The sequence below is a fragment of the Spermophilus citellus genome (assembly GCF_964194105.1).
Source record: "Spermophilus citellus genome assembly, chromosome: 6".
Taxonomy (NCBI): domain Eukaryota; kingdom Metazoa; phylum Chordata; class Mammalia; order Rodentia; family Sciuridae; genus Spermophilus; species Spermophilus citellus.
Genome location: NC_138187.1, coordinates 129,502,166 through 129,530,094, shown reverse-complemented (window position 1 = coordinate 129,530,094; position 27,929 = coordinate 129,502,166). Strand labels below are relative to the sequence as shown.

The 27,929-nt window shown below is 47.8% G+C and overlaps 1 protein-coding gene across 2 annotated transcripts in view; it reads left to right on the top strand.

The window, feature by feature from the left end:
* Window positions 1–25,294, top strand: part of RASSF5 (Ras association domain family member 5) — a 66,903-nt gene extending 41,609 nt beyond the window's left edge. The window contains exons 1-5 of one of the 2 annotated variants that reach the window (XM_081299101.1): window positions 294–714; window positions 19,220–19,330; window positions 20,445–20,742; window positions 21,377–21,492; window positions 22,925–25,294. In XM_081299101.1, coding sequence (XP_081155227.1) covers window positions 595–714; window positions 19,220–19,330; window positions 20,445–20,742; window positions 21,377–21,492; window positions 22,925–23,077 — 798 coding nt within the window. In that variant the 5' untranslated portion in view covers window positions 294–594 and the 3' untranslated portion in view covers window positions 23,078–25,294. Of the gene's footprint in view, window positions 1–293; window positions 715–19,219; window positions 19,331–20,444; window positions 20,743–21,376; window positions 21,493–22,924 lie in introns of those variants that run through there. The other variant, XM_081299100.1, reaches the window with a different exon arrangement.
* The last annotated feature ends 2,635 nt before the right edge of the window (window positions 25,295–27,929 follow it).

Sequence of the window (27,929 nt, the reverse complement as noted above, 5' to 3'; positions counted from 1 at the left end):
ACTCCGTGAACGCCAGCCACCGTGAGGGGCGAGAAGGGCAGCACAGGACAAGTAAGGGACAGAGGGAATTGTCTCCCCTCGGGTTCATCCTGGTCTCTTGCTTCCATGCATCCCTATTCAGTGTCCTAGATCCACTTGCCACCGGGTCCTGTGGCACCCAGGTGGGTGGGGAGGCGGGGGGAGGGGCGCGATGACAGCCGAGCTTGGCTTTGAGGAACCTTTCGAGAGGAAGTGGCTTCGGCGCGGGGCAGGAAAGGCGCGGGCAGGCGGGGGAGGTGTGGAGATGGCGCTCTGCGCCGGGCGGAGCGAGCGAGCCAGCAGGCGCCGCGCAGCGGAGATGAAACCGCAGATGCCTAGCACCGCCGGAGCGAGGCGGGCGAGCGGGCGCCCGGGGCCAACCCCAGGGCTGAGCAGGCACCGGCGGCGCGCGGGAACGGCGACTGGGTACCCCGCCGCCTGGGCCCCAGTGACCAACGCAGGCGGCCCCGCCCGCTCGGCCGGGCTGGCCCCGGGAGGGGTCACCACCTCGCGCCGCATCCCAAGCCCGCCCCGTCCGAGGCGCTCGCAGCCTCTGGCCGGGGGTCCCAGGGCTCGATGACGGTGGACAGCAGCATGAGCAGTGGGTACTGCAGCCTGGACGAGGAGCTGGAAGACTGCTTCTTTACGGCCAAGACCACCTTTTTCAGGAGTGTGCAGAGCAAACATCTGTCAAAGGTAAACTAATGATGGAAATAACCTCTGTGCCCTAGAAGGGAAAACTTGCTCCTGGCAAACAGGCCAAGCCATGTGTCACAAGAGTGGCTGGGCTGCTTCTGGGGACCCTCTTGACCAATTGCCCGCCAGGACTCTCTTTAGCAATTGTGGGGGAGCCCTTTGAGGACCTCCACAATTCTGATCAGACCTCCTTTTAGCATTTCCTGTCCCTAGACCTTTTCAAAATGGCTCTCTAAGGGACAGGCTTGACTCATGGATTGGCTGCATCATGTTCACCTGTGTCTGAAAGGGTCACTGGGCAACGGTTCTGTCCCATCCCCAAATCCAAGCTTACAAACTCTAGATAGAAAGGGATAGTACTTGGTGCCTCTGTGGGATAAACACTTCATAGGTTGAGACTTCCGTATTCCAAGTGGCCAGAAACCATTTTAAAACTGAGTTCAGCAACTTTGCAGAAGTCCAGGGTGTTTTTAGAAACAGACTAAAACTTCTCTCCTAGGCTGCTCTCATGTTATTATTATAACTTCCTAAGTGGACTTGGGTGACCTGAAGGGCTGGTGGAGTTTTGTGTTTCTTCAAGGGTCAGCCTCTGGACACCCAGCTAGCCTGGGTTCCCTGGCTGTGCTCTCCTAGTTGGCTACAGAGCCACAGTATCTGTGGCACATCTTGGCAAAATTGTGTTTATTTATTTGTTGTGTTATTTAGATGAGAGGGCCCTAAGGCAAGGCCTTAGAGAGGTTACCTAGAAGGGCTGTTTGTAGGCAAAAGTGAACTGTTAAATTTCACAGGTTGTGTGGCAGGCTCATCATTAATTCATCTGTCCTATACCAACTAGAATTAACCAAAACTACCTCAGGCCTGACTTGGGGCTTCCTTTGTTCTTAATTCATCCTGCCTGCAGGCCTTGTATTTGCTGGGTTCGGGTAACAGGCAAAAGTGTTTTCAATAACATACTTTCAATGATGAGGGATGCCCGTGAACCAAATAAGAAGTTGTGATTTTATGTTTGAAGGAATCAAGTAAAACAGACCTCTGGAACAAGCGCTTGTTTTCTAGGGCACCCCCTTCTTGAGTCTGAAGAGCAGGACTTATTCTAAAGGGCTGGGTGCAGGAGATAGGAGTTCCCTTCTCTGGCTAGGTAGGCCTCATGCAGAACAGCATCATTGCTGAGGGGAAGTGTCTCACCCTGTCTTGGGGTTCTTGCCTCATTGTGTGAACCTCCTCCCCCTTGAAACAGTGGTTATCAATTTTAGCTACTCACTGGAATGGAGAGGGGGGAGTTTTAGAAAATACTGATACCTGGGTGCAAGCCCAGGGAGACTGATTGGATTGGCCTCAGGGCCAATCTGGGCATTGGATTTTGAAAAGGCTCCCAGGTAATTCTCAGATGCAGCTGAAGTTTTGAACGATTGCTCTAGAGCGTTTTGTTGCTGTGCCTGGGAAGGAAATGGTTCCTGTTTTTAAACCTGGTTCAGCTGCCATGCCTGCTTCTCACTAAACCCTTGGTCCCAGAGGGTGAGAATTTTGCATAATTGAGTGACGAAGGGACCCTGCAAAGCTGGAGTTTCTTTTGCTTGGCAATTGAAAAAGGTCGTTGTTTCTGGTATTCTTGGAAGAAATAGAAATAATATCCCCATAAAAAATACACTGAGATGGGGTTGAGGGTGGGAAATGACTTATCCTGAGACCCACACAACCTCCTTTCCTCATTCTTCCACCAAATTTTCCTTCATTCCTTTACCCCAGGAAATGCATCTTTGGTTTGGCACCTACAGAAATGCTTTCTTTCTTTACTTTGTGTCTTGAATCATCTCACGTCTTGGGTCCTCAGCATGTCTCCCTATTTCATTTTGCCCTTGTCTGTAAGTTCACTAGGAGCAGGAATCCCTACTAAGAAAGTCATTTTGTTGAATGTCAGAGAGTGCAGTAAGTAATAAATGCTCCAGAGAAGGAAGGGAAGGTGGGAAAGGCCTCTCCTATCCCTGGCCTCTGCCCAACTCTAATATATGGTATGAGAAGACCCTGACAGTATTCAGAACTGCAGTCAGGGAGTTTTCCTCAACACCAGAATAGCCTCCAGCCTGGACCCAGCTCTCCAGGGAGAGGCAGGGCTGGGTGAGAAGCCCCAGGTAAGCTGGGCCCACTGTCTAGAGAAGGCTCAGGCTGTGAAGAGGAGCATGTGTGGCCAACCTAGGAGCTGGGGAAGCTTCCTGCAAACATTTTGGTCTCTGTTCTTCATCTTTTTTCACATTCAGTCACGTTTTCTATCTCCTCTTCCTTCTTGGAGTTGCTCTATGGCCATCAGCCATATCCCGACCCAATTCTGATTCCTAACAGTGCTTCTTTCCTCCCCAGTGCAAGATCATGTCTGAGCTCCTGAGAGAATTTCTTTTTTCTGTCTCCAAGGGAAGGAGCTTATGTGTTTCCCGGTCGCTGAGAGACTGAGGCCCTCATTCGGGAAAGGCCGAGATGCTTCTATAAATAGCCCTGTCAGAACAACCTGTGTCTACTACTCAGTCTGTGCCTGACTGGAACAGAGCCACCGGGAAGCCTCACTGCCCTTCCCATGCCTTTCCCTGGGAGTTGTCACTAGCCAGTTCCCAAGGACTCTCTGAGATGTCTCTTCAGCCCCCTTTGGTAGGAGGTGGGAGGCTTTGGGAAGATCTCCCCACTTCGTGGCACCTGGAGGTTGGGGAGACAGCACAGTAGAAAGGGAAATCAGGTCCTGGGCCCCAGCTTGGTCTCTCCTCTCAGGAGATGGCAGCTTCCTGGGGCAGTGTATGTTGTTTGAAGGGACCCGGGGTCTGGTATTGAGTCACACTGGGCAGTTTCAGGAGGCTGAGTGGGTACTCTGTTCCAGGCACTTCTCCCTTGGCAGCAAACAATTAGATTGTGTTTCCCTGGGTCATGCATATCAAAATGGGCTCCTGTGGGCTCAGGCAGTGTAGAATGATGCTCTCAGTAAGGCAGGAACATGCCTACCTTCATCTAAGATGTGGGAGTGTGTGTGTTCAAAGGGTTCTAGGACTCCAGGACTTTGGAGCCCACCCAGAGCATCTAGGAGGTGCTCTGAGGATACATAAAGGCTGCTTGACAGAGAGAGAAACTGAGGACAGAAAGATGCACATGTTCACCAGGGCACACATCTGGTTGTGGGGGAGAGCCTAAACTAACACCCTCTTTGAACTCCTTGTCAAGTGCTCCTCTTCTCTTCTTGCTCTTCTGCTTAGCGTGTAACAAGCACAGACTTCAGACTTTGTCCCCTCAGACCCTTCTCCAAAATGGAAAGACCCAAGCAACTGCAGGCTGGGTGAGGTCAGGAAAGATCGTTACTATCCCTCCATTCCATAAGGCAACCTGCCTGGGGACCTTGACCCTGTGTTTTAACACTGGGGCGGGAGGGTGTCTTAAAACTCTAATCATTTAAAAGTTCTCCTTGATGTCTGTCCTAAAATGGAAAGATTGTTCTAGATAAAAATCTACCTCTTGCTAGAGACTTCCACATGTTTTTCTTTGTGGTTATGGAGAACAGAGGTTGACCATATTTGTGCTTAGATATTATATTTAAGCATGTGTGGAACACACTCCCACCCCTCCGTCCCCCCAAGCCTTCTCTGGTCTGCACAGACACCCTTGAATTTTTTTTTCTTCAAGGAAGATGCCAAGAGGAAGGGTTCTTAGAGTTCAGGATACTACATTACTCTCTTCTACCTGGCCAGTCAGCATCTCCCTGGGAGTCTCTGGTACTCTGAGAACAGCAGTCAACCCAACTGGGGAAACCCTCATCTCACGAAGCCATAGGCACAGCCCCTGCCCCTGACCACCCTGGCGTGAGAGAAAAGAATACTCAAATTAAGCTATATCTGAACTTGAGCAATAAAAATAAAAACGGGACTCCTTGGGGTGGCCGGACCATTGAAGGGTTTTTAATGTGCTATGTCAGAAGCTTACACTGCCCAAGAAGAACCCCCAAATGATTCTTTGTACAAGCGCCTTTCATTTATGAATGTGACCTCTACACCCTGTAGATTTCATCACCTCTGGCCTTTCCTCGCATTGCTTTGCCCTGCAAAGGTTGAAGGTTGAAGGTCGCCAGCCCTGTAAGATCAGGCATCACATCCCCTTTGGCCCAGTGCAGGCTGGTGCTGACTGAATGCTGGCTGAAACTAAGTGTTGTAACAAACAACCTCGATTTTCAGTCCTTGAGTATAAGAAGTTTATTTCCCTCTTTACATGAAGTTAAATTGACAGGTGGGGGCTCAGGATAACACAAAGAGGAGATTTTTGTAGGCCAGGCCGGAAGTGGTGTGTTTCTCAAACCCACATGTCATCTGCCGGGATTCAGTCACATGGCCACACCTAACCACAAGGGGAGGATGGGATATCACTTGCAACTCTGAGCCCAGGTGGCGAGGAGGCCCACAGTGGTGAACCTTTGGCTGGTTTGGCCACACATTCTCCCAGTATCTCTCTGCACCATGGAAGCCCTGCTCACACCTTGGTGAAGAGCATCACCTCTGTCTCTCTGACCCAGTACCTCTTCATCTGTCCTTAAGGGTATCGTGCTCCTAGGGTCCTGTCTCCCCCAACCAGACTAGGAGCTCCTGGAGGATAGATGATTCTTCTCCTTTTTTCACAAAGACTGTTTGTCTTGACTCAGCTGAATTTTCTTTAATAAATCAATTCCAGTGATAGATTTGGGCACATGCAACATCTGCCTACCCTAGAAGTTTAGGAAGAAAGATTATACAGTGGTATCAAACCCTGAATCCCAGCTCTTATTTTACACTGTCAGGTTGGGATCTGGATCCAGCTCCCCAGCCCATGATCTTGAAGGGTAGGCACCAATAGGCCCATCCTGGAGTCCTGGATTCTCTTCTTCCTTCTGCTCTTAGCTTGAAGACCTTAATGGTTTCCTGTGTGAATCCAGACCTATTCTCATCCAAGGCCTCAGTTTCTTCCTCTGAATAGCTCAGTATACTCCTAAAAGAGGCTGGGGTCCCAGGTCTGGTCTGGTGTATTCTTTGGGAACAAGAGAACCAGATACATTTGCTGAGAATCAGGAGCATTAAACTTGAAGTTGGGAGGAAGGAGACAGGTATAAGTAAGTGTCTGAGGTGCTTTGCTTCTCACTCCCCAGCTCCATTCTCCATCCCATTTCTTCCTGGTGCTTGGAGGTCTCTACTCATGTGCACCTCAGATACCTAATATTCATTACGACCAGAACCAACACGTATCCTTTGCTCATAAATGATCTCTCTCTGTGTTTATGCCCCTCTGCCTAGGCCCCTATCTTCAGAACCTCAGGGGCTTTCATCCCATCTGTCACCATGGGCTGCACCTCCACAGTGTGGCAGATGGCAGGCTCCCCTTCCTGACCCCCACCCTGCCCTGTTGGGGGCTCATCACCTCTCACTGAGATGCTCTAATAAGATACCCAACTGGTTTCCATCCTGTTTCTTCCCTTCTTGAGTATCCTGCATACAACTGCTTGTGGTACCCCAAAGTCTTCACACACTCCCTTTGCTTCCTGAGGAAAGCCCATACTTGGTTCCTGCTCTTCGGTGCAGCATTCCAAACCTCGCAGTACCTGGCCTCAGTCATACCTTGTGTTTTCAACCGTCTTACAGCACTGAACATCACAGGTGGGGGATACAGAGATGGACAAGACATGGTCTCTACTCCTAAAGACCTTATGGCCTCTAGCAATGTGGTGTATCTAGTGCTGGAGAAGGCTGTTTGTTAGAGATCATTACAGCCAGTCCCCCGTTTCCAAGCAAGCTTGCCCATAAGCCATTGCAGGCAGGGGAAGGGAAGCTCTGTCCATTTCTCCCATCCTCCTCCAACCCCGTTATCCATCCTTCCTTGTCCAGGGAGCTATACAATGGGATGTGGGCTGGCTGGATCTCTGCTAAGTGTGGGGTCATGATCCTGGGCAAAGGAGGGCAGCAGAGAGCCTAGGACTGACAAGGGGCACCAGCAGAGTTTCTGTTGCTCTCATGCCAGGAAGCTGGCACGTTGGACAGGTAGTATATGGAGGGGGTCAGCCAGTAGGCTTTGCCCTACCCCCTATTTGTCTAACTCCAAAGTACATCACACATGGCTCTTGGATAAGAGTCCTGTTTTTGGAAGATTCCGGATAAGTCCTAATCACCCTCTCAAAACAGTGTGACTTATTATAAAAGCTACTGTTCTCATTCAGCCAATTTCCTGGTGGTGAAATTCAGGCCCTTTTTTCCTATTTTTCACTTGGGTCAGTATATTCCGTTATATCATCACCTCAGCCTCTCGTTCAGGGGCCCCTCACACTCCTCCTCACCTCTAGGACCCCAGTGCAAAGAGTGGTCTTCACCAGGCATTGATTGACACACAGAGGCTGGGTCTGTAGGGTGCTGCCCTTGCTATGGGTAGTGGGGGCAGAATTTCCCATGCCATAGAACTGAGATGAGAGATGTCCCTTCCATTGGCTGGAACACCATGATGGACAGGGAGATAGCATGTATACTGTTGACACTCTTATGTGGCTGGAAATGTGCAGGTTCATGTAGAGAATGTGGGAGCTAGTGTTTCCAGCTGTAGCTCAAATGGTCCTTTCTCTGTGCTCCCCAGATTCCTGACCTGTCCTCACTAATCCCTCATTGTGATGGGCTATAATTTTCTGGCCCAGGGGCCATGTCTTGCATGTCACTGTGTCCTTGGCACATGGTAGTTATGGTAGTTGCTTGATGCATGTTTGATGAAGGAGGAGCTGGCTTGGGGCTTCTTTCTCCATTACCAAGAGTTCTGGATGGCAGCAGGGACTCTCCAGAGGACATGAACAAGCACTTAGCAGCAACATTTGTGAAAGTTGATCTCAGGACTATTTTCAAGGGAAACTTGCTAAGATTCTGAATAAATGGATTTCCCAGTTACCTTGAAAAGAAAAATCCCACTGAATGAGCAGAAAATACAAGGACAACTTCCAAACCTAGCGTGCCCCACCCCATCCATGATTGTTCAGCTGTTTGCCCTGGAGGATGAGGGCGGGCAGGGCTGGGTCACTAAGCAACCAGGCCTGGCACCTGCTGGCAGGAGATGGTGTGGTCCTTCCTTGAGTGGGGCCACCAAGGGTGGTAGGGGCTGAAGGGCCCATGTGAAGAGGCAGGAGAGTCTGGTATGACAGGTTTCTTTTGTTGGCCTTTTAGCCATGGGGAGTGGCAGGTTGGGGAGGAAGGAACCACTAAACCTCTCATTTGTTTTTCTTTCCCAACTTACTTTTGAGTGAGTGAAAGGTACTAGTTTGGCAACTCTAGTAGTTTGAGCACCCTCTTAGTGCCCGGGTACAGTGGGCAGGGGCTGGCTGCCCTGAGGTCCCAGAATCTCATATGACCCTGTCAGTGGGCCTGGGAGCCCACTCTCAAGCCTTCACTCTGTGAGACCTCAGGAAGCCTCACTACTCCGGGGCTCACTTTCTCCTTCTGTAAAATGGGAAGACTTGCTCCTCCATGGAGAGGAAGTGATAAGCGGGTGCCCAGCACTGGACCATGAGAACCTGTGGAGCTCTGGGGTTTGTGATAACAAAGGCCATTTTCAGAAATGCTGATGGGTGTCAAATTTTGATGTAGGTGGTGGGGTACATGATTGTGATGTGTGGAGGGATAAGACTGTTCACAGAACAGAGTCAGGGACAGGAATGGGCCTTGATACAAGTCAGCATTGTCCTGAGTGCTTTCCATGAGTATCTTCATTTGAAGCCTCACAGCACGATATGAGGGAAGCACCATTTTTGTTTGCATTTAACATTGAGGAAACTGACACACAGAAGGGGGTCAAGTAACATGTCAAGGTCACACTGTAGTCCAGTGCCGGTGCTCCTAACCACCAAGCATACTGCTTCTCTAGCTCTCCCCAGAATTCTTCTAGTACTTGAAATCCAAGCAGTGAAACCAGTTGTGTCCCCAAATGCAACACCATGTCAGCAGTACACATCCTGGAGTCACTGAGGATAGTGTACTTTTCTGGGCCATTTGGAGCATAGAGGAAATCAAAAGTCCTTGCCCCTAGGCCATTGTGATATAATGAGAGAACACACATGAAAAGCCACTCAATAACTAACTAGGCCGTGTTTCAGCATCACAGATTGATCTGTGAGCACCTGGGTGCAGAAGGGCCAGCATGAGGTGGAGTGACAGCCCTGAGCAGAGAGGACAGGTGTAGGCTGCCAGAGACTGCAGTACCAGGTGCCACCTGTCCCAAAGTAAAGGCAACTGTGGGCTCCAGGTAGAGGGGAGCTGGCAAGGACCGGCCTCCTCCAGCAGGGCTGTGCAGGTGGTGTCCTGGTGCTGGTGCAAAGCCTAAGCTGCCTCTCCTCCTAGCAAGTGTGGGTGAGCTGGGTGCTGGGGACTGGCTCGCCATCCGAGTCCCTCTGCTTCCACACGCCACTCACCACCTCTGAACTGTCTGAATCCTTTATGGAGTCGATGTCCCATCCTGCCTCTAGCTGAGTGGCCTAGTCCCAGGGAAAGAGACTGGGCCTGGAGGCTTAAGATGGGGGCCCAACTTGCCTAGAAGTGAGCTTGGTCCTCACTTGCTTGGAATATAAAAAGGGAAGTCCTAATTATAGGATCCAAATAAAACAAGCCAGTCACATGACCTCCAGGTCTCCCTGCCCTTGGAATCCTCCTTTAATTTATGTTTGTTTATGTATGTATGTGTGTGTTTAGTGGTGCTGGAGATCAAATCTAGAGCCTCATGTATGCTTGACAAATACTCTAGCAGTTTAAAAACAATTATGTTAAAATACACATATCAGAAAATTTACTACTTTAATTATTTTTACCTTATTTTTTCCCACTATCTTTTTTTTTAAGGGTCAAGGATGGAACTCTGGGCTTTGCATGTCCTAGGCAAGTGCTCTGCCACTGAGCTAAATCCCCAGCCCCCATTTAAATTATTTTCAATCCATCAAGTCCCAAGTTTTCAATTTTGTGAACATAATCAATGTTCCAATATTATTTCAAAGTTACCATAAATAGTGTATTTGTTGCTTAATTTAAGTTTTTATAGGTTCCACATGTGGTAAGAGGGGACCAAAAAAATGAGTTAAGGATGCAGTTTTTTTGTTTTATTTTGTTTTGATACCAGGGATTGAACTCAGGGGCATTCAACCATTGAGCCCCATCCCCGGCCCTTTTTTGTGTTTTATTTAGAGACAGAGTCTCACTGAGTGTCTTAGAGCCTCACTGAGTTGCTGAGGCTGGTTTTGAACTCGTAATCTGCTGCCTTACCCTCCCGAGTCACTGGGTTTACAGACGAGTGTCACTGTGCCTGGCAAGGATGTAATTCTGTGTCCTCAAGTATAATGTTCTCATATTGTGTAACTATCACCACAATCTTCATTTTTCTCCATACCTTTTGTGGGGGGGGAGGGGTTTGAGCGCGCGTGCTAGGGATTTAAACCTGGTCTCTTGCATGCTAAGCACATGCTCTACTAGAGCCCCAAGTCCCAGCTCCAGAACATTTTATCTTCCCAAACTGAAACTCCTTACCTACTAAATAATAACTCCTTACTCTCCCCTGGCCCAGGCTCCGGCAACCACATTCTATTTTCTGTCTCTATCAATTTGACTACTGTAGGAACCCCAAATAAGTAGACTCATGGTGTTTGACTTTCTGGGGCTTGCTTATTTCATTGAGCATAGTGTTTGCAAGATTCTTCCAGGGTTATAGCATATGTCATAATTTCCTTCCTTTTTGCTGAGTAATATTCCATTATATGTATATTACATTTCATTTATCCATTCATCACCAATGGACACAGATTGCTCTCACCCTTTGGCTATTATAAGTAGTGCTGCTATCAACACTGGTGTTCAAGTATCTGGTTGAGTCTTTGCTTCCCTGTCTTTTGAACATATGCCCAGAAATGGATTTGCTGCATCGTGTGGTAATTCTGTTTAATTTTTTGAGGAATCGCCGTACCATTTCCCACATGGCTGCACTATTTTTACATTCCTACCAACAATACACAGGTTCCAGTTTCTGCACACCCAATGTTTTATAATAGCCATCCTGATGGGTTTGAAGTGGTCATATCTTATTATGATTTTGATTTGCATTTCTTTAACAATTAGTGGTATTGAACATGTTTTCATGTATTTTTGGCCTTTTACATATCTTCTCTGTGGAAATGACTATTCAGGTCCTTTGTCCATTTTTAATCATATTAGTCATTTTTTTGTTGTTGTTGAGTTGCCAGAATTCTTCATATATTCGGATATCAATCCTTTATCAGATAAATAATCTGCAATGAAATTCTATTTATTTACTTAGAGACATAGCCTCACTATGTGGCCTAGGCTGTTTTAATATAAGCTATTAATAGGTCTTTATATTGATGCAATTATAAAATATAACTTTCAGTAGAAGTTTTTTTTTTTTTTTGAGGGGTCTACTGGGGATTGAATCCAAGAGTGCACTGAGCCCCATCCCTAGGCTCTTTTAAAAAATTTTTTATTTTAAAACAGTTTCTCACTAAGTTGCTGAGGCTGGTTTCAAACCTGTGATCCTCCTGCCTCAGCCTCCCAAGCCACTGGGATTACAGGTGTGTGCCACTGTGTCCAGCAATTTTTAGTAGTTTTTGTGGAGGAAGGGGCCATGGCCCTAAAGATGAAAGTAGTTAGGACTCATGAAAATCATCATGTGGCCCTGGTACAAAGAAACCTGAGTCTTTGAGATCAATTTGCTCAAATTCACAGAACAGGGGCATGGCTAGAAAGGCCAGCCTGGGGACCCACCTGAGGGCAGTGAGGAATAGGTGAAGAGCAGGGACTGGGTAGGACAGTAACTCCCTCGTTGAGTTATTTAGGGCATCCAATGAGATTGTGACTGTGAAGTCCTCAGAGCAGTGACTTTTATTATTACAGTGAGACACCACAGGGCTTGAAGCTAGGTCCCCATAGCACAAGGCCACACGGTTCTCTAGGCCTTCTGCATGGTGCTACTGACCCCTGATCCTGATGGGCCACTCCTACATACTCATGAGATGGCCACTTTAATGAGTGGGAGACACTGTGCCACACTCTGGGACATGCACTATGGAGAGTCCACCAGGATGACCTTCATCATGTGAAGCTGATCTAGACTGCCTGAAAGCCACTGAGGCTTGTTGTCCCAGCTTGTGCTGTTCTTGTTCTGATGTGTCACGGTATCTCTGTCTTCCCTCCTCAGATGACATGTGGGCTTTCAAAGAAGGGGACCACACCTGTCTGTCTCATCTCCCAAGGTGCCTTTCATAGTCCTCAACCCACAGGCAATTCAGTTACTGTTGACTGTCTGCATTGACCATCTGCTCTCCATCTGGGTCTTTGGGGACTTCAATCTTTCTCTAGTTCCTGAGTTCCCCTCCTTATTTTACCCTATTCCTCCACTACACCGTATAGGAGCTTCTCAGATTCCATGTGGTTCTACTTAAAGAGATGGCTCTGTGCTGGAGCCTCTTCCTTGGTCTGCTGCAAATATCCTATTGGAGAATACAGATTAGGAGTTTCCAACCCTTTTATTTTAGGGACAATAGACAGTTCAGAGAGGGACCTGTGGGAATGAACCCTTTCACTGCCATGGATGAGACTGGGGATTCCATCCCAGAACACAGACTCTTTAGGACCTGAGAGGGCCCCCTGCAGTGAGATTCCATAGGGCTTCCTCTTTCCTAGCTGGTTGAGAACATCCCAAGGAGACCCAAAAACCCTCTTCTGTGGCTTAGACATTGAGCAGGGGCCTGACCAGTGAGAATCTGCCCTTGCCTTCTGAGGTTCTCATTTAGGACAGGCCTAATGGGAACCCTGGGGTTCATATCTGGAAGGCTCTGCACATGGCCTCTCTTATGTAGGACCTTTCTGAGGCTCTCCTCCCTGACTTAGGCCTGAACACTTCTACCCAAGGGGTGAGAGAATTGCTGCTGACAGATTTGCTCAGAGCTGAGAAAGAGGAAATGTGGCAAAGGCTCCCGGTGAATGGCTTCCGGGGTACTTTTGTTTGTTTTCTTGAGTTAAATGAGGTAAGAAGATGCGGCCCTTCTTGAGCTTGGCTAATTAAGATGGAGTCCTGAAGATGAAGAGAAAACAGGTGGTGAGGGGTGAGAAGAGTGAAGTGGTGGAGGTCAGAAACGTTCTTCCTGCTCCCTTAGGCATGAGTCTGCTGCAATTCAGATGTGCCCTGCTCTCCTATGGGGCCCCCAGCCCCACACCCAGTTCTCTGAAAGGGAAGAGGAAGCAGTGACGAAAAAACCCCGTCCTATCTTATGTGTCCAGTCTTGTTCTCGCAGTGGAGCCTTTGCGTCTCTTTGGTATCACTTCATGATTTCACAGATGAGAAAACTCAGATCCCATGATGGGAAGTGACCTGCCATAGGTCACAGGTCATTTGATGGTCTTGCATTTATTCTCACCAGCTAGCTGCAAAGGAGTGGGCCACAGGGCTGGCTTTCAGCGGAACCTGAAGCCCCGTGCAGCCTGCCTGAAGGGGCATCACCCCTTGAGGTGGAGGTCAGCACCTGGCTGTCCAGGGTCCACATCTATGGGCTGGGAACCACTCAAGCTGCTCCACCCTTCCTGCTACCCAGTCATTGGATATTTATCTGGCACCCTCTTGGAGGTCAATCAGTGTTTAGCTGGTCCCCGCAGGGGTGCCAAAGAAGTTGAAGCCTCAGACATGAAGTGTCTTCCTCTGGGAGCAACTAATTGGGTCTCTGGGATTAACATATATGAAACCATCTTTAAGCAATAAAAGGCAGCATATAATTAGAACTCTGAAAGCACCTCCATAGGTCCTTGCAGTCTGGATTCAACATTGGAAAGCAGCTGCTGACATCTGTGCGGTGTGGTAATATGCAGCTTTGCTGCAAGAGGAGTCTGAGGCATTGGGCTCTGGCTGGTGTTGGAGAGTGAGTGCTCTAGCCTGTGAGTGAGCCTAGCTGCCCACCTGCCAGCTGTGTGGCCTCTTTAGTGGAGAGGAGAGGAGAATAACTCTGTCCGTGATCAAGCTTTTGCCTGTGTAGACTGTCCATCAGTGAGAGTGAAGTTACAGAGGCCCGTGGACTGGTGGAGGGAGGAAATATACAGGAAACAGAAAAAGTGATTCAGGAGAAAGAAAGGGACCAGCATAAAACTGAATACGGCTTCCTCCATTTAGGAAACAAAATGTCACTGATGTGATTTAGTAGGAAAACAGAGGATAGGGAGATTGCTGTGGGCTGGAGAAGTTTCACTGGGAAACCGCATGGAGAAGAAGCATCTAGGGAAAATGGGGAGTGTGTATTCTAGGCAGGAAAAACTGCACAAATAACAGTGTGGAGCAAATTACTGCTCATGGGCCAGTTTCCATAAATTGGGTTTTTTTTTGGAACACAGCCACCCTCGTCCTACGGTTGCTTTGGTGCCACAGTGGTAGAGGCGAGTAGTTGCAATAGACTGTCTGGCCCTTTACAGCAAGTCTGCCAAGTGTCTGTGCAGAGGAAGGAATGCAGGGACTCTGGGCACTTGGGCCAGTCTAGAGTAAGTGCTCAACGAAAGTGAGAAATGAAATTGGCTCAGGGCTTGGTTTTCCTGGGATGAGAGTAACAAGATATGCTTTTGGATGAGTTTGATAATTTCCAGAACACCTCCATACCCATTATCCTGATTGGTTTTACCTTTACATCAAGCTATGAGGCAATAAAGGATTTTTATCCTGAAGCTATAGATGAAGAAACTAAGCTTTAGAGGTCATCTTACTCTCTCAAGGACATATAATTAGTACTGGGAGTGAGAAGTCAAACACACATTTGTGTTCATCCTGTGGGTATTTACTGAGCCCTACTATGTGCTAAGCTGGAACTAGGCTCTGGGATGCTGTAGTGGACAAGACACATATGGCCGCTGCTTTCACAGAACTCAGACTAAGTTGAAATCCAAGTCTCACTGTAATTCCTAGGAGAGACTAAGACATTTCTTTCCACTATAGGCAATTAGGGACCGATTGAAGATTCTTGAGCAAATGTTTATGATCTGATTCATGCTCAGTGCTATTGGGCCCAGAGAAGAAACAGAAAAAGTATGGAGCTTTGGTCTAATTGCAAAGAAAACCCAACACTGGTGGTCCTGTGGCAGGGTGAAATAAGTAGTTGCAGGGTAAACTAAGTAAGCACCAGATGGCATGGTGTTAGCCTTAGATGTAGGTCTGCTTTCATTTTAATGTGGCTCAGTTCCCTTGACTGTAAAATGGGCACAATAATTTCACCTTCCTCATAAATTTGCTGTGGAGATGAAATGAGTGAATACATGCTGAGTAGAACAGTGCATGGCACTTATCTAGCACTAGTGAAGGGTCATCACCATCATCAGTCATCATCATCATCTCTCAGGGCTGGAATGGTCAGGGAGGCCTTGCCAGATGAAGGGAGGGCAGGTAGAAGTGATGGGCTGAAGGTAGCAGGCAGGAAGGAGAAGAGGCTGACACATCTTTAAAAAGAGTGAAATTTTTAGCAAAAATGAGGTTTGTGTGATTTATGAACATGGATGTGCATGAGGGTTCTGGCACTGAGGGTGGGACGTCTGGTCTTCCTGCCCATCTTCACCTTGGGGGACCCGTTCTGGAGTCCTGATGGATTGACCTATGCCCTCCTGGGGATTCTAGAAGCCACAGGACTTGCTCAGAGCTCTCCTTATTTGAGCATTGGATTACTCCCTACCACCAAAATTAAGACTTCCTTGTCATTGATTAGAATGCAGAATCATCCAGTGTTTTATCGTTACTGTCGTCTTAAAGGTAAAATAAAGGAAAACTTGACGTAGGGTAAATCTGCTCTGAAATAGGCCCCAGATACAGGGGATGGCCCTCCTTATGTTGTTAAGGATATTTTAATAGAAACATTAGAGACTCACTCTTTGGGGGAAACATCTCTGCTCTTACAGCTAGCACTCAACTTTTCACTCCCAATAGACTCGAGAGCTAAGAAAGGTGACAGATATTTCATGCTTTAGACATGTAAGATAAACCAATTTTTTCACCAGTGCCCTGGACGAGCTGGTGCTCTGGCAACAGTTCAGCCATCTGCCACCAATGCCAGGGGCTTAATCAGAGCAGATGAATTCTATGCCAGATGCACCAAGATGTATGAACTCCCAGGAGAGACACAGGCCAATGCCTATATTTGTGAAATCATAACAGAGTTCCCTATTCCATCTCTATCTTGGGCCACCCCGAGAGACAAATGCTGTCTTCTTGATTTCTAGCTTTGTGCCCGTGAACAGAGACAAATGTTTCACTTGAGAATCTGGCAGGTGAACAGAAGTTGGGATTTTGCCTTGCCCTTGGAAGATGACTATATTCTTGATCTTGTTCACACAAGGGAAACTGCCCTTGTGGGCAGTGTGCATCTACTGGTACCAATGTGGGAATTTTGCAGCTGGATTGGAAATGATGGGGAAGGGTCTTTTGTAGTTCTCAAATGCCACAGTGAATTGGAATCACCTGGGAGTTTTTTGTTTGTTTGTTTTTTAATCTCTATGCCTAGATACATCCCAGACCAATTAAATCATAAATTTCTGGGGATGCCAGGTATCTGTGTTTCTAAGGATCCCCAGATGACTCCATTGTGCAGGCAAGTTTAAGAACCACTAGTCTAGATTCTACACCATCCTAGGGTGGGAGGAGGATTAGAGAGTCCTTGGTTGGGGCTGGCTGGCCCACTGGCTGGCCTACTTTGGGAGGTGATTCATCCAGTCTGTGGCTTGGATCTCGTCTGGCAGACTCAGTGTGGGCAACAGCCATCGCACACTGGGCACTGACTTTCCCCCTGTGTGAGATTCTTAGTGTTGGCCACACGCAGGGCTCCTGGCACTCACAGATGGAGCTCACCCTCCCCCAGACTTAGAATAGTGAGGTCAGGGCTGCTATCTTCTGTGTCTGCCTTGGAAGGCGGAGGTGCCTGGGGCCACTTGCGTCACAGGTTTGTGGTGGGAAAGGGAGAGAATAGATGGGTTTATCTGATGAAGAAAGGGGGAACAGGAAGTAGAAATCATAGACCAAGGCAGCTCTGACTCTCACTGTATTCCTAACCAGGCCTGGAAGACTGGCCTTGGAAAGCCACGGTGCAGCTGCCTTTTCTTACAGGGAACTGAGAAATCTTCTAGTCGCTTCTAGAATTTGCCTTCTATTACTTAACTCTCCTTCAAAGATGAGTATGAGAACGTTCTTAACTCCTGAGGAGAAACGGCCTGTGTGTGTGTCTCAGAGATAAGACTACAGTGGTAGCCAGATGGCTGATCCTTCTGACTGGAAGCTCCCAGAAGGAAGGCAGCCCGGCATGTCTGGTTCATGGAGGTGTGCACAGTGAAGGCGGTTACTCCAGGAGCTAAGACACATGAGAAGCTCCATTTTGAGAATCCCTAGATTAATGGATTGACAACGAATGAGAGCATGTGACGCTCACAAAGCATTTTTACTCACTTCAGGCTAACAGGAAACGGCCCTGCGATGGCTTCCTCTTGGGTGGCCAACAGGTTCAGTTCCAGAGACCTGAGTGGGCACATGGGAGAGGGTGGGCCCTGCATCCTAGTGGCTGCTTCCCACTCCAGAGTTGGGAGTCCTTCCTTGTCATCTTCTTGGGTGACACAGTGAGCACAGAGTTCCAAGGCCTCTGGGACCCAACCCACTGATCAGAGTCAACTTGGGTGAACATTTCATAGGTCAGATACTTTCCAGGCCTTGATTTAGCAGCTGCCCATCCCAGCCCTACAGTGTGGAGTGACCATTATAGGAACGTGGGTTGGAGACTGTCCTGGGGGGGGCCATGTGGTAAATTGTGAAGAACCTGATTTCCGGTGGACTTGATTCTTGGCCATTAACTAGCAGTGGGGGATAGGCACATTCCTTAACTTCTCTGAGCCTCAGTTTTGTAATCTGTAAAGTAGGAATAATATAAGTAGAATGTAAGAGAAGGTATGTGAGTGTACCTAGCATGATGCTGTTACTGTCGGGAGCCCTGGAGGAGTGCAGAGGGAGTAGATGGCCAAGGAGAGGTGCTGTGACCAGAAGATGTTAGCTGACCTTGGCGGCTTCTCTTGGCAACTCTGGAGTCTGACATTTTATTTGCTCTGTGGTATTGGAAAGTGGGAGGAGGAAGTGATGGCACATTTCCCACAGACAGGCTTGGGGGAAGGTCAGGGGCAAGCTTTGCGTTAGATGTCCCATTGTGCTGCACTGGGTGGTGGTGTGACATCAGGGCAATTGTTAACTTCCCACCAAACCCAGACTCCCACAGGCAGGTGTCAGAATCATCCCTCTTTGGACCCCAGTTCCCTCATTCAAAGATGAATCATGATCTTTTGACATCTAAGGTCAGGCAAATTCTGGGTGGCTTTTAACCAACCAGATCCTGCACTCCCAGCCACACAGGGCAACGTGAAGACAAAACTGGGAAGTGAGTGACCATGATCTTGAGAGAAATTCAGAGAATTGACTGAGGGATGCAATAACTTAGACCCCAGAAACCACCCCTGAACTCCCTCTCTAATGTAAGGACATTGACCTCTACCTCCTAACTTCATTCATCCTTTCCCCTTCCTGGAGAGTATGGGGTGGGGTGGGGTGTGCAACAGGGGAATATATGGAGAAAGAGTCTTGATGTCAAAGGAGAAACATAACAGGCCAGACCTGGAATTTCTGGTCAGTTTTTCACATTCTTACTATCGGGCATTACGCAAGTTGGTAAAGGCCTCTCGGTCTCACCTGTAAAATGGGGGTAATAAACCATCTCGCAGAATTTGGGCTTGTGAGGAACTAAATGAGATAGTGTATGCTAAGTACTTGGCACAGAAGAGATGCTCAGTAGATGTTGGTTATCCTTTTGCCCCTAGTTGAGATTATCTCCCTGATTATCATAGAGAGCTCCAGCCCCTGTCTCTACCAGTTCACTTATTTCCTTGACAAATACGTAGATTCTCTTCTTGCTGTGTGCCAGGAAAGCACTGTGGCCAGTATGTAAAGCCTGAACTTGTGTCCCTGTGTCCTCATCCTCTGGGCCTAGAATTTGGGTCATTCCCGTCAGCTTTTGCTGGCACCACTTGTACACACCTGTCTTTCCAGCTTTACTGCTGCTTCCTCAAGGAGACAGACCATGGCTGGCATTCCTTTGCATCTCCTTAGCATTAGCAGCTTCTCGATAGCAATCCTCTGTAAGCAAATGTGGCCCTGCTCCTTCACCAGTTCCTAGTCAGTCCCTGTTTGTCTCGTAACCAGCCTGAGGAGAAGGTACTGTTCCCATTTTACTTGTGAGGACACTGAGGCTTAGAGAGATTTGAGTTGCTCCCCTGCGCCCCCACCAGGTGGCTGGCTTCCTGTTGTCACTCTGGGACCATGAATTTATATCACAGTGAGGGGGCTGCTGCTCACCTCTTCTAGGCCTAAGAGGCCTTTGGGGGGTGTGGTCTTTCCGCTTCTTCTCCTGAGAACCACTGTACACCACCTCCACTTCTATCTGCTCCAGAATGTCTGTAAGTCGGTGGAAGAGACGCGCCGCCCACCCACGCTGCAGGAGATCAAGCAGAAGATCGACAGCTACAACAGCAGGGAGAAGAACTGCCTGGGCATGAAGCTGGTGAGCCAGGCCTGCCACGGCCCTCTACCTGCACCCCACGCCTTCTACCTGCACCCCACACGCCCTCTACCTGCACCCACTCTCCCCCCGCCCCCATCCAGCTTGGCTCCCTGCTCCCCACTGGATGCTGTGGCTACTCCCTTGTAACTCCCTCCCCTTTCTTGGGACCTCTCTGGGCCTCCGGAAGCCTAGACCCTGGATGGCCGGTAGCCTGGGCTGCCAGTGGCTTCCATGAGCCAGGGAAACAACAGTCTTTAGAATAGGATCCAGATCCAATCCCTGTTTGCTTCTCTGTGCTTGTGGCTTTGGGAACTTTCTGGACCTCGGTGTTAAATAGACATTAATGCCTATGTGTCAGAAGTCTTGTGAGGGTTAAATGATAAGCAGTGACCAGAGGCCCATATTGCTTGGCCCCCAGGAAGCCCTTGACCAGGAGAGTTCACAGCTTCTCTTCTTACCCCTTAGACTGTGCAGTGCTCAGAGAGGTGAGGGCTGCTGACTTGACACAGGGTTCAGAAAAGCAGTCTTGCAGTGGGAGAGGAGACAGTAGATGAACCCTGCCCCCTGCTGGTGGTTGGAAGCAACTGTCTTTGGGGCTTCAGTCTGAGAGGCAGTGAAAATTCAATGAGCCCTGGTTTTAGTCTGAGGGTTTTTATAAAGAAATGCAAAGAAATTCAGTGGCTTGAGTGTCTGAGGACCTTATTACAGAGCCCTGCCTCTCCCTCCTGGTTCAGAGGTAAGAACTAGAGACGTCACTATAGACCTTGCTTTTAGAGTAAGGACTCACCAAGGGCAATTGACCTGGTGACAGGAGGTTTGGGGCAGTCAGCCTGAACCTCTTGTGGGGCGAAACTGCTGCAGCCCCGCAAATCCTGTCTGGCAGCTCAACTCTATGGGACTATTTCTGACCCACTTGGGGTGGAAGGTGTCTGTGTCACTCCAGCATCTCTAGGTCAGCAGGGATAGGAGGCAACCCTGGGAGACAAGTGGTGAGCTGACTGGGGTGGCCCTGCTGTTAGGACCTCTGTAGCCTCCAGGGAAATAGTCCAAAGTGGCAGATACAATCATGCAAAGTGGACCTCCCTGAACCCACACAATGTCCTCCCACTTGCAGAGCGAAGATGGCACCTACACGGGTTTCATCAAAGTGCATTTGAAACTTCGACGGCCTGTGACAGTGCCTGCTGGGATCCGGCCTCAGTCCATCTATGATGCCATCAAGGAAGTGAACCTGGCAGCCACCACAGACAAGCGGACATCTTTCTATCTGCCATTGGATGCCATCAAACAGCTTCACATCAGTAGCACCACCACAGTCAGTGAGGTCATCCAGGGGCTGCTCAAGAAGTTTATGGTTGTGGACAATCCCCAGAAGTTTGCACTTTTTAAGCGGATACACAAGGATGGTCAAGGTATGAGAGAGAGGGAGAGAGAGAGGGAATGAATATGAATCATTCCCAACCAGAAATTACCTTTCTCCACTTTGTTCAAGTCCACTCCGTAAATCTCTGACCAGCCCTGGTGGGGTGGAGGTGGGGTTCTTTACATCAGGGGTCCAACCATCCATGTGGTGTTCAGATCCATGGAAGAGCCACTTGTGGGATCTGGGTAGGGAGATGAGAGCAGATCATGGCCATTCACTGTGCCCCTCTCTGTGCATGTACAGGAAAACCGCACCCAGGCTCCCATTTCCTAATCTGTATAATGGGAGGGAATCCACCCACCACTCCTAATCTTTTGGGAGATGATGTGAATATGGAAACATGCTGTAAACTCTAAGCAAACACCCAAGATAAAAGGTCATTGCTCTGTTTTTTTTTTTTTTTTTTTTTTTTTTTTATTGGGCAGGAATCCAGGGCAAGTGCTCTACTGCTGAGCCACACTGCCATCTCACCCTGTCTATTCTTGTCAGATTCAAGTTCATTTCACTAGGTTGAAAAGACCCTATGTCTTTTTCCAGTTATAAGACCTTGCTCTGCATTTCCAATCCTATCCCACCCTGTCCTGTTTCAACATGAGCACCCAACTCCCTCTCTTGGTTTACAGTGCTCTTCCAGAAACTCTCTGTTGCTGATTGCCCTCTCTACTTGCGTCTCCTTGCTGGGCCTGACACAGATGTCCTCAGCTTTGTGCTAAAGGAGAATGAAACTGGAGAGGTGGAGGTAGGTCTGCAGCCCTTGCACACACCCAGCTCGAAGGGCATGCTGGGAGGGTGAAGACGGGCATTGTTCTAACCACCCAGAGTAGGTGGGGGCCAGGTGGCAGCAGCAGGAAGATAGATGATTTCTGGGGGAGCATTGGGCCTGAGGCTCAGTGTTGAAGCCAGGATTGTCAGCCCCCAGGAGTAGCAATAGCAAGTCAGGGCCTGTGTCTGGCAAGGCCTGTGCAGAGAAAGGATTTTGTGTGCTTTGTCTCTGCAAACTCAGGGTGGAGGACCAAGCTTTCTGTCCCAGGATAACATAAGGCCCAGCAAGCTATACCACTAAGTTCCACTGGGTATAGACATTTTTGAGCCATTTGTCTCTCTTCTGTTTTTAAAATACTGACTTCCTTCTCCTAAGGGGGGTTAACCAGTGTCAAGTCTGGTGCCATATATGGGTGCTCTCCAAGGCTTGGTATACTTAGGAGGCAGAATCTTTGAGGAGGGATCAAGAGCAGAGGAAGGTGCCAGTTTATTACACTCTTCAGTGGAGGTATAGGGTATGAGGGTGGTCTTGAAGGCACTGGAGATTTGGATGATCTGGGCAGGTAGAGCTCTGATCCTACTTCAACCAGAGCAGCTCTGCATTTCCAACAGAAGAGTTGGTTTGGAGAAGATTCCACTGAGAGTGTGGGAGTGCTACTGGCCCCATGAAGGGCTCCTGGGTAGTCTGGAGGCCTGGCTTCTAGTTGGCATTCTGCTGCTTTCAGCTCCGTGACTGTGGTTATGCCACCTTCCCTCTGTGGTCTTCAGGTTTCTCATTTATCCAATGTGGGGATTAAACCCGATAGCCTATAATAATATTCTTTTGTACTAGAAAACCACAGGCATCTCCATCCTTGGCCCCATGGGGCCTTTGCTCCTGAGTCAGATTGCCTTCTATCCTGAGAGATCAGGTCCTTTCTGGGTAGGCCTGAGCCAACCAGGCCTTCCAGAGCTTTAGAGGGTGTGCTTTCTCATCTGCTCCACCATCACAGGCAGTAGGTACCCAAAACCCACAGCAGATGAGAAAACAGGCCAAAGGGAGTAGAGTGAGGGGCTCAAGGTCACACAGGCTCAACCCAAGGGTCCTGAGTCTCAGTTCAGCTGGTCTCTGGCTGCTTCTGATGGGTCCATTCGGTGGGGGCCTCAGCTGCTACTGGTTCTCAAAATAAAACAAGGCTCATGGGCCTCCAACTCTTGGTCACGAGATGACAGGATAGGAACTGTTGCTGCTGGTGCAACAGACATATACAACCCAAGAGTCCTTCACTGTGTCTGCCTAGTTAGCAGCTAAGTGCCTGTGAGTCATTCCAAGTGTATGAACCATGTGAAGAAGGTGGGGCCAGGCCCTCAGATTATGTCAACTTCTAACCTGTTTCCACTTCCATTTCTCCCCTCACATCTCCTCACAGTGGGACGCCTTCTCCATCCCTGAGCTCCAGAACTTCCTAACAATCTTGGAAAAAGAAGAACAGGACAAAATCCAGCAAGTACAGAAGAAGTACGACAAGTTTAGACAGAAACTGGAGGAGGCCTTAAGAGAATCCCAGGGCAAACCTGGGTAACTGGTCTTGCTTCCTCTCCTCCCAATGCCCACAGATTTATTTTTATTATTAATTATTATTTTGCAACAGACACTTTTTCTCAGGACATCTCTGGTGGGTGCATCTGTACCCGCCTCATAGTTCCAGATGTGGCACAAAGTCTCTTCCATGGACAAGTGTCTGTGTGGGGGTTGACTCCTGCCCACCCCCCACGCTGTGCCCCTCAACAGACTCCACCAAGGATCAGAACTCATGAGATGAACAGTGTTGTCCTCTCTCAATCTGCAAGCCTTTCACAAACCAAATAGTTGCCTCTCTTGTCACCAAACCGGAAACTTTCACACCAGCCGGCAAAAGGAAAAAGAGAAAAAGGTTTTAGAACAATATGTTCTTTCTCTGGCTTTGACTCATCTTCAGTTTCTCTTATTTGCCACCTTCAATACCTTTATTTATGAGTCAAATGTTGTAGCATATTCCTTTAGCAGGTCTGAGCTAAGTCCCCGAAAGCAGAATAATGTTCAAAAAAAGGACTTTCCCACTGCCCAAGGCACCTGCTGTACCTGCTTAAGGGAAGTTCATGTGGCCTCTGGCCCAGCTGCTGGGCTAAGGCGCACCAAGGCGGAGGCTGGATTTCCAGGGAAGCTGCCGCCTGCTCTGTCCCTGGCCCTCATTGCTGAAACTGTAAACCCAAAGGGATATATATGTATGGTAGTCATATCTATGTCAACGGTCTTTGTTTTTAAGTTACAAATTTGTTTTTAACATTACTATCATCTTCATGTGTTTCCATTAAAGGGAAACTAGCCATTTACCATTTTAAAAGTCTCCTGCTGAGTCTGGAAATCAGGCAGCAAGAGAAAGCCAAAAAGCATTGCAGAGAAACGTGTCCAAGCTGTCTACAGCCTTGCCTCCACCTTCAGCAGCGGAGGGCCTGGCTGCCTTGGGTTCCCCCAGGGCCTCCAGCACTGCCTCCTTCCTCCCCCTGGAACTCTGGGATCTCCAGGTGCTGCCAGAGGCATGGCCTTGGTTACAGAGGGGGATCCTCCAACAGGGCCAACTTGGAGTCCTTTCTGTTGTGAAGCTGGCCAGGCATGGCTCAGTGAACCTGTGGGCCTGGCCTCCCGTTGACCTCAGTGCCTTTTGTTTCAGAGAGACAGGAGCAGGGTGTGTTTGCATGAAGCTCTGCTGCTGACTTGCTTCTGCCAGGAAGTGGACAATGGCGGTGTGGGAGACAAGGCCAGGGGAGCCCTCACTTTGAGCATACGGTGAGGGTTACACACCTCCTACCCATCTGGGTTCCTAGGCTTTGACTTCCCAAGAAGTAATATCAGCACATTGACAGGGAGGATCAGATTCCTGACTCTGAATATTTGTACTGGCGCCTTGTTTAGGTTCAAGCTTAAAATAATTAGCCAGACAATTCCAGCAAGTAGCCAGGACTGCAGAGATGCTCCAACACAGAGGGAGAAGGACTTGCCATTCTCAAAAACAGAGTTGGTTTTCCCATCCAGCCTCGGAGTGACCATTTCTTTGCTGCCCTCTGCCTTCCTAAGTCCCTCTTGGGTCAGTTCCAACCCAAGCTTTGTGTAGCCTCCGAAGTTTCTTCCTTTACTAAGGCTGAGTCCATACTGCCCTATTCCCAGAGGAATGCTGACCCCTTGTCATAAACACTGTGTGTCATCTTCAGAGCTACAAAAGCAACATGAGCTAGAAACAATTTTTTAAGCCACAAAAACCCTGGTTATCTGCCATCTCATGCTCAGCCTTACCACTTTCCTCCCTTAAAAAAAAAGTAAATCTCTCTCCCTGCCGCATATTAAAGGAAGCAGGTAGAGAGAATCCCTTTCCCTTTGTCCTGCATGTCTCTGACCTAAGAGAAGGCATGGCTCCTGCTGCAACTGCTGAATGCTGCTGAGACCCTCCCTTGATTGGGATGGCTATTTTATTTTTGAGAAGGAAAAAAAAAGTCATGTATATATATGTGTATACAGGCATATAGCTATATATAAAGATGTAAGGGTGTTTATGAAATAAGATAATTATGGGAAAATTCAGACTTTAAAGCACAGTTAGACCCAGGACCCATGCTGAGGTCTGAGCCTCTGGAAGGCGTGTAGAGTTTCCTTCCCTCCCAGAGGTGGGTGTGACTGCTGGTAGTGCCTTCTATGGTCGTGTTGCCCAGTGTATAAGTGTTTGTTCCAAGGATATTTTCTTTTTAATTGTCTTTGTTATATGGGTTTTAAAAAAAAAGTAATAAAAGCTTGTTGTAAAAATGATTCACAATGGAAATGTCTTCCTTGAACTTCACGATCTTATGGAAATTGGGAGCTGGGAGAGAAGGACTAGACATGATCACACACTTCTTGGCAGAGCCAGGTTTTCTTTCACCAGTGAGCCAAGGAATGAAGGCTACTGTTCAAATAATTTTTAGAAACCTGTCTAATGTGTGGGCTGGAGGGTGCTGCCTGGGTGAGCAGCTATTCTATCTCTTGAGAACCAGAGAGGTAGGGGGACCTGTTACAGAAGCAAACAGAGAGTTAGAAAAGAGCAGAGGTAATTGGGTGCGGTGGCACACATCTGAAATCCCAGTGGCTTGGAGGCGGAGGCAGGAGGATTGTGACTTCAAAGCCAGCCTCAGCAACTCAGTGAGGCCCTAAGCAACTCAGTGAGACCCTGTCTCTAAATAAAATACAAAATAGGGCTGGGGATGTGGCTCAGTGGCTGAGTGCCCCTGAGTTCAATCCCCAATATAAAAAAAAAAAAAAAAAAAAAAAAGCAAGAGAAGAGCTTTTTAAAACAAGGATGTTTAAACACCAGGATAGGCCACTAAGTTAGAAATGGATATTCTATTTCTGGAATTATGTAAAAATGAGATAGATAGGAATGTGTCCTTGTAAGTTTAAGATCACTTTACCATGGAGGAAGAGAGCTGAATCAGATGATCAAAAAATTCCTCATCTTGGCATCCTCTGAATCCAACAAAAGAACATCTCAGTAATCATGGAACTAGCACATAAGTTATTAAAGAAAAATTCTTGCCTGCCTTCTAGTACCGATCATGGATCATGCAATGGATGGGGCGGGCCCTGGGGCTACAGAGGCTCTTCAGAGCTTATCTAGTTCAGCTATAGAGGAGAATACCCTATCCACCAGCCATCCTTAGAATTAGCCAGTTATTGTGCACATCTGCAACACCTGTCCACCCACACCTCCATGATGTGTATTTCAAAGATTCTGCCAAAGCATGGAATGAAGAAGCTTCTGCTTTTTACAACTCAGTTTGTTACAGCATGGGGCTAGTAAGTTCAAAGTTTTAAGTTTGACCTTGTTACAGATTACTTGGCCTAGCATACAGCTAAAGAATCATTACACAGTCTAACTCTACCCTGCCCTCTTAACATCTCCATGCTATTCACAGGTGGCAGGGGAGGGGGGGGCGGGGAGGGATGTGACTCAATGCAAATGTGTCACCACTACTGGAAAAAACATTTACAGCACAGGTCTCGACAGCACCCTGTCATGGCAGAATTCTGTGCTGATCATGATTAAGAGTGAACACTCCTTACTGGCTTTGTGTCTTTAATAGGGATTAACAAAAGACAACCTCTGTGAACCTTCAATACCTCCAAGATTGTGCAAAACAGATCATGTTTGTAAGGAACTTTGTACAGTACCACAAGTTATTTGTATTCATATTAAGGACCTTATTTTGTTCTACTGTACATATTCTACTCCCTCAGATCAGATTCTGGTTTTGTTGTACTATGATCCTCTTTGGGGTCAGTTTCTAGAAGTCCTTTTCTGGTTCTATATGCTTAAGCCAGTAGAGATAGTACTAGTGAAATTAAGGACTTGATTTACCAGTGAAAAAGGCTATTCTGGAACTGAGAGCAAACGGTGGGGGACCCCATACACATCTTCACACCCATCTCTTTCCTCCTTTTCAAGCCTCAGATGGGTAATCTGTGGAGGCTGTGAATGGCCTTACAAATCTCAGTTTTTTAAAAAAGTGAGATGGGAAAGAAAAAAGGAAGTATATTGAAGTGTAATTGTTTCTTGATGGTAAAATCAAGAACTATTTAAGGAGTTTAGTGCCACTCTTGTTCCTATAGTATGAGGAGAGCTATGGTCACAGAAATGACTTCTACTAACTAAGGGGAGAGCAATGGTTCTGGATATTTTCTGGCATCCAGTGATCCCTTTAGAATTGGACAAAAGCATGGTTCCTTTCTTAGGAAAATGTCATACGAATCTTGTTCAGCATTTCACGGAGTTCGTGGACTTTCTGAAGACCTCTTCTGTGAACCCCAGGCTAAGAAGGCAGGGATAAAGAAGGCATTTGTGGGCTAAGACTCTTCACTGTAGCAAAGTTCTCACCTCGAAGTTACATTATAAATCTAGTTGTTAGTGGCAGTGTGCTAAAGTTGGGGGAAAATCACCGTCATACAGAAACCCATATTGTTATGTCTTTCTATCCTAAATCTGATGCAATTTAGAGTCAATTCTTTCCTCTGTTGCCTTGATTGATGGCCAAAGACAGGTTCTACTTTCTGAATGACTAACTTTTAGAGATGTGAAGGGACTGTGTGGGGATTAGGAGGTTAACTAGGTAGTAGGAGCAGATAAACAAGAGGCCATGAACTATTTGGGAGAGGGGCTTGAGAAACAGAAAGTCCTCACCTGCCTGTACTTTGAATGGGGTATTCTAAATTGAAAGCAGGAGCCAACTGAACATCAAAACCACCTGAATGGAACAAAAGCACCACACAGCAGCTTCTTCTGTTGATTTCAAGTGCTTCTGACTTTAAAAGTTAGTACATTTTTCATTAAGTGGAGGAAACAAGAAGGGAGTCAGATTTAAATCAGGATTTAA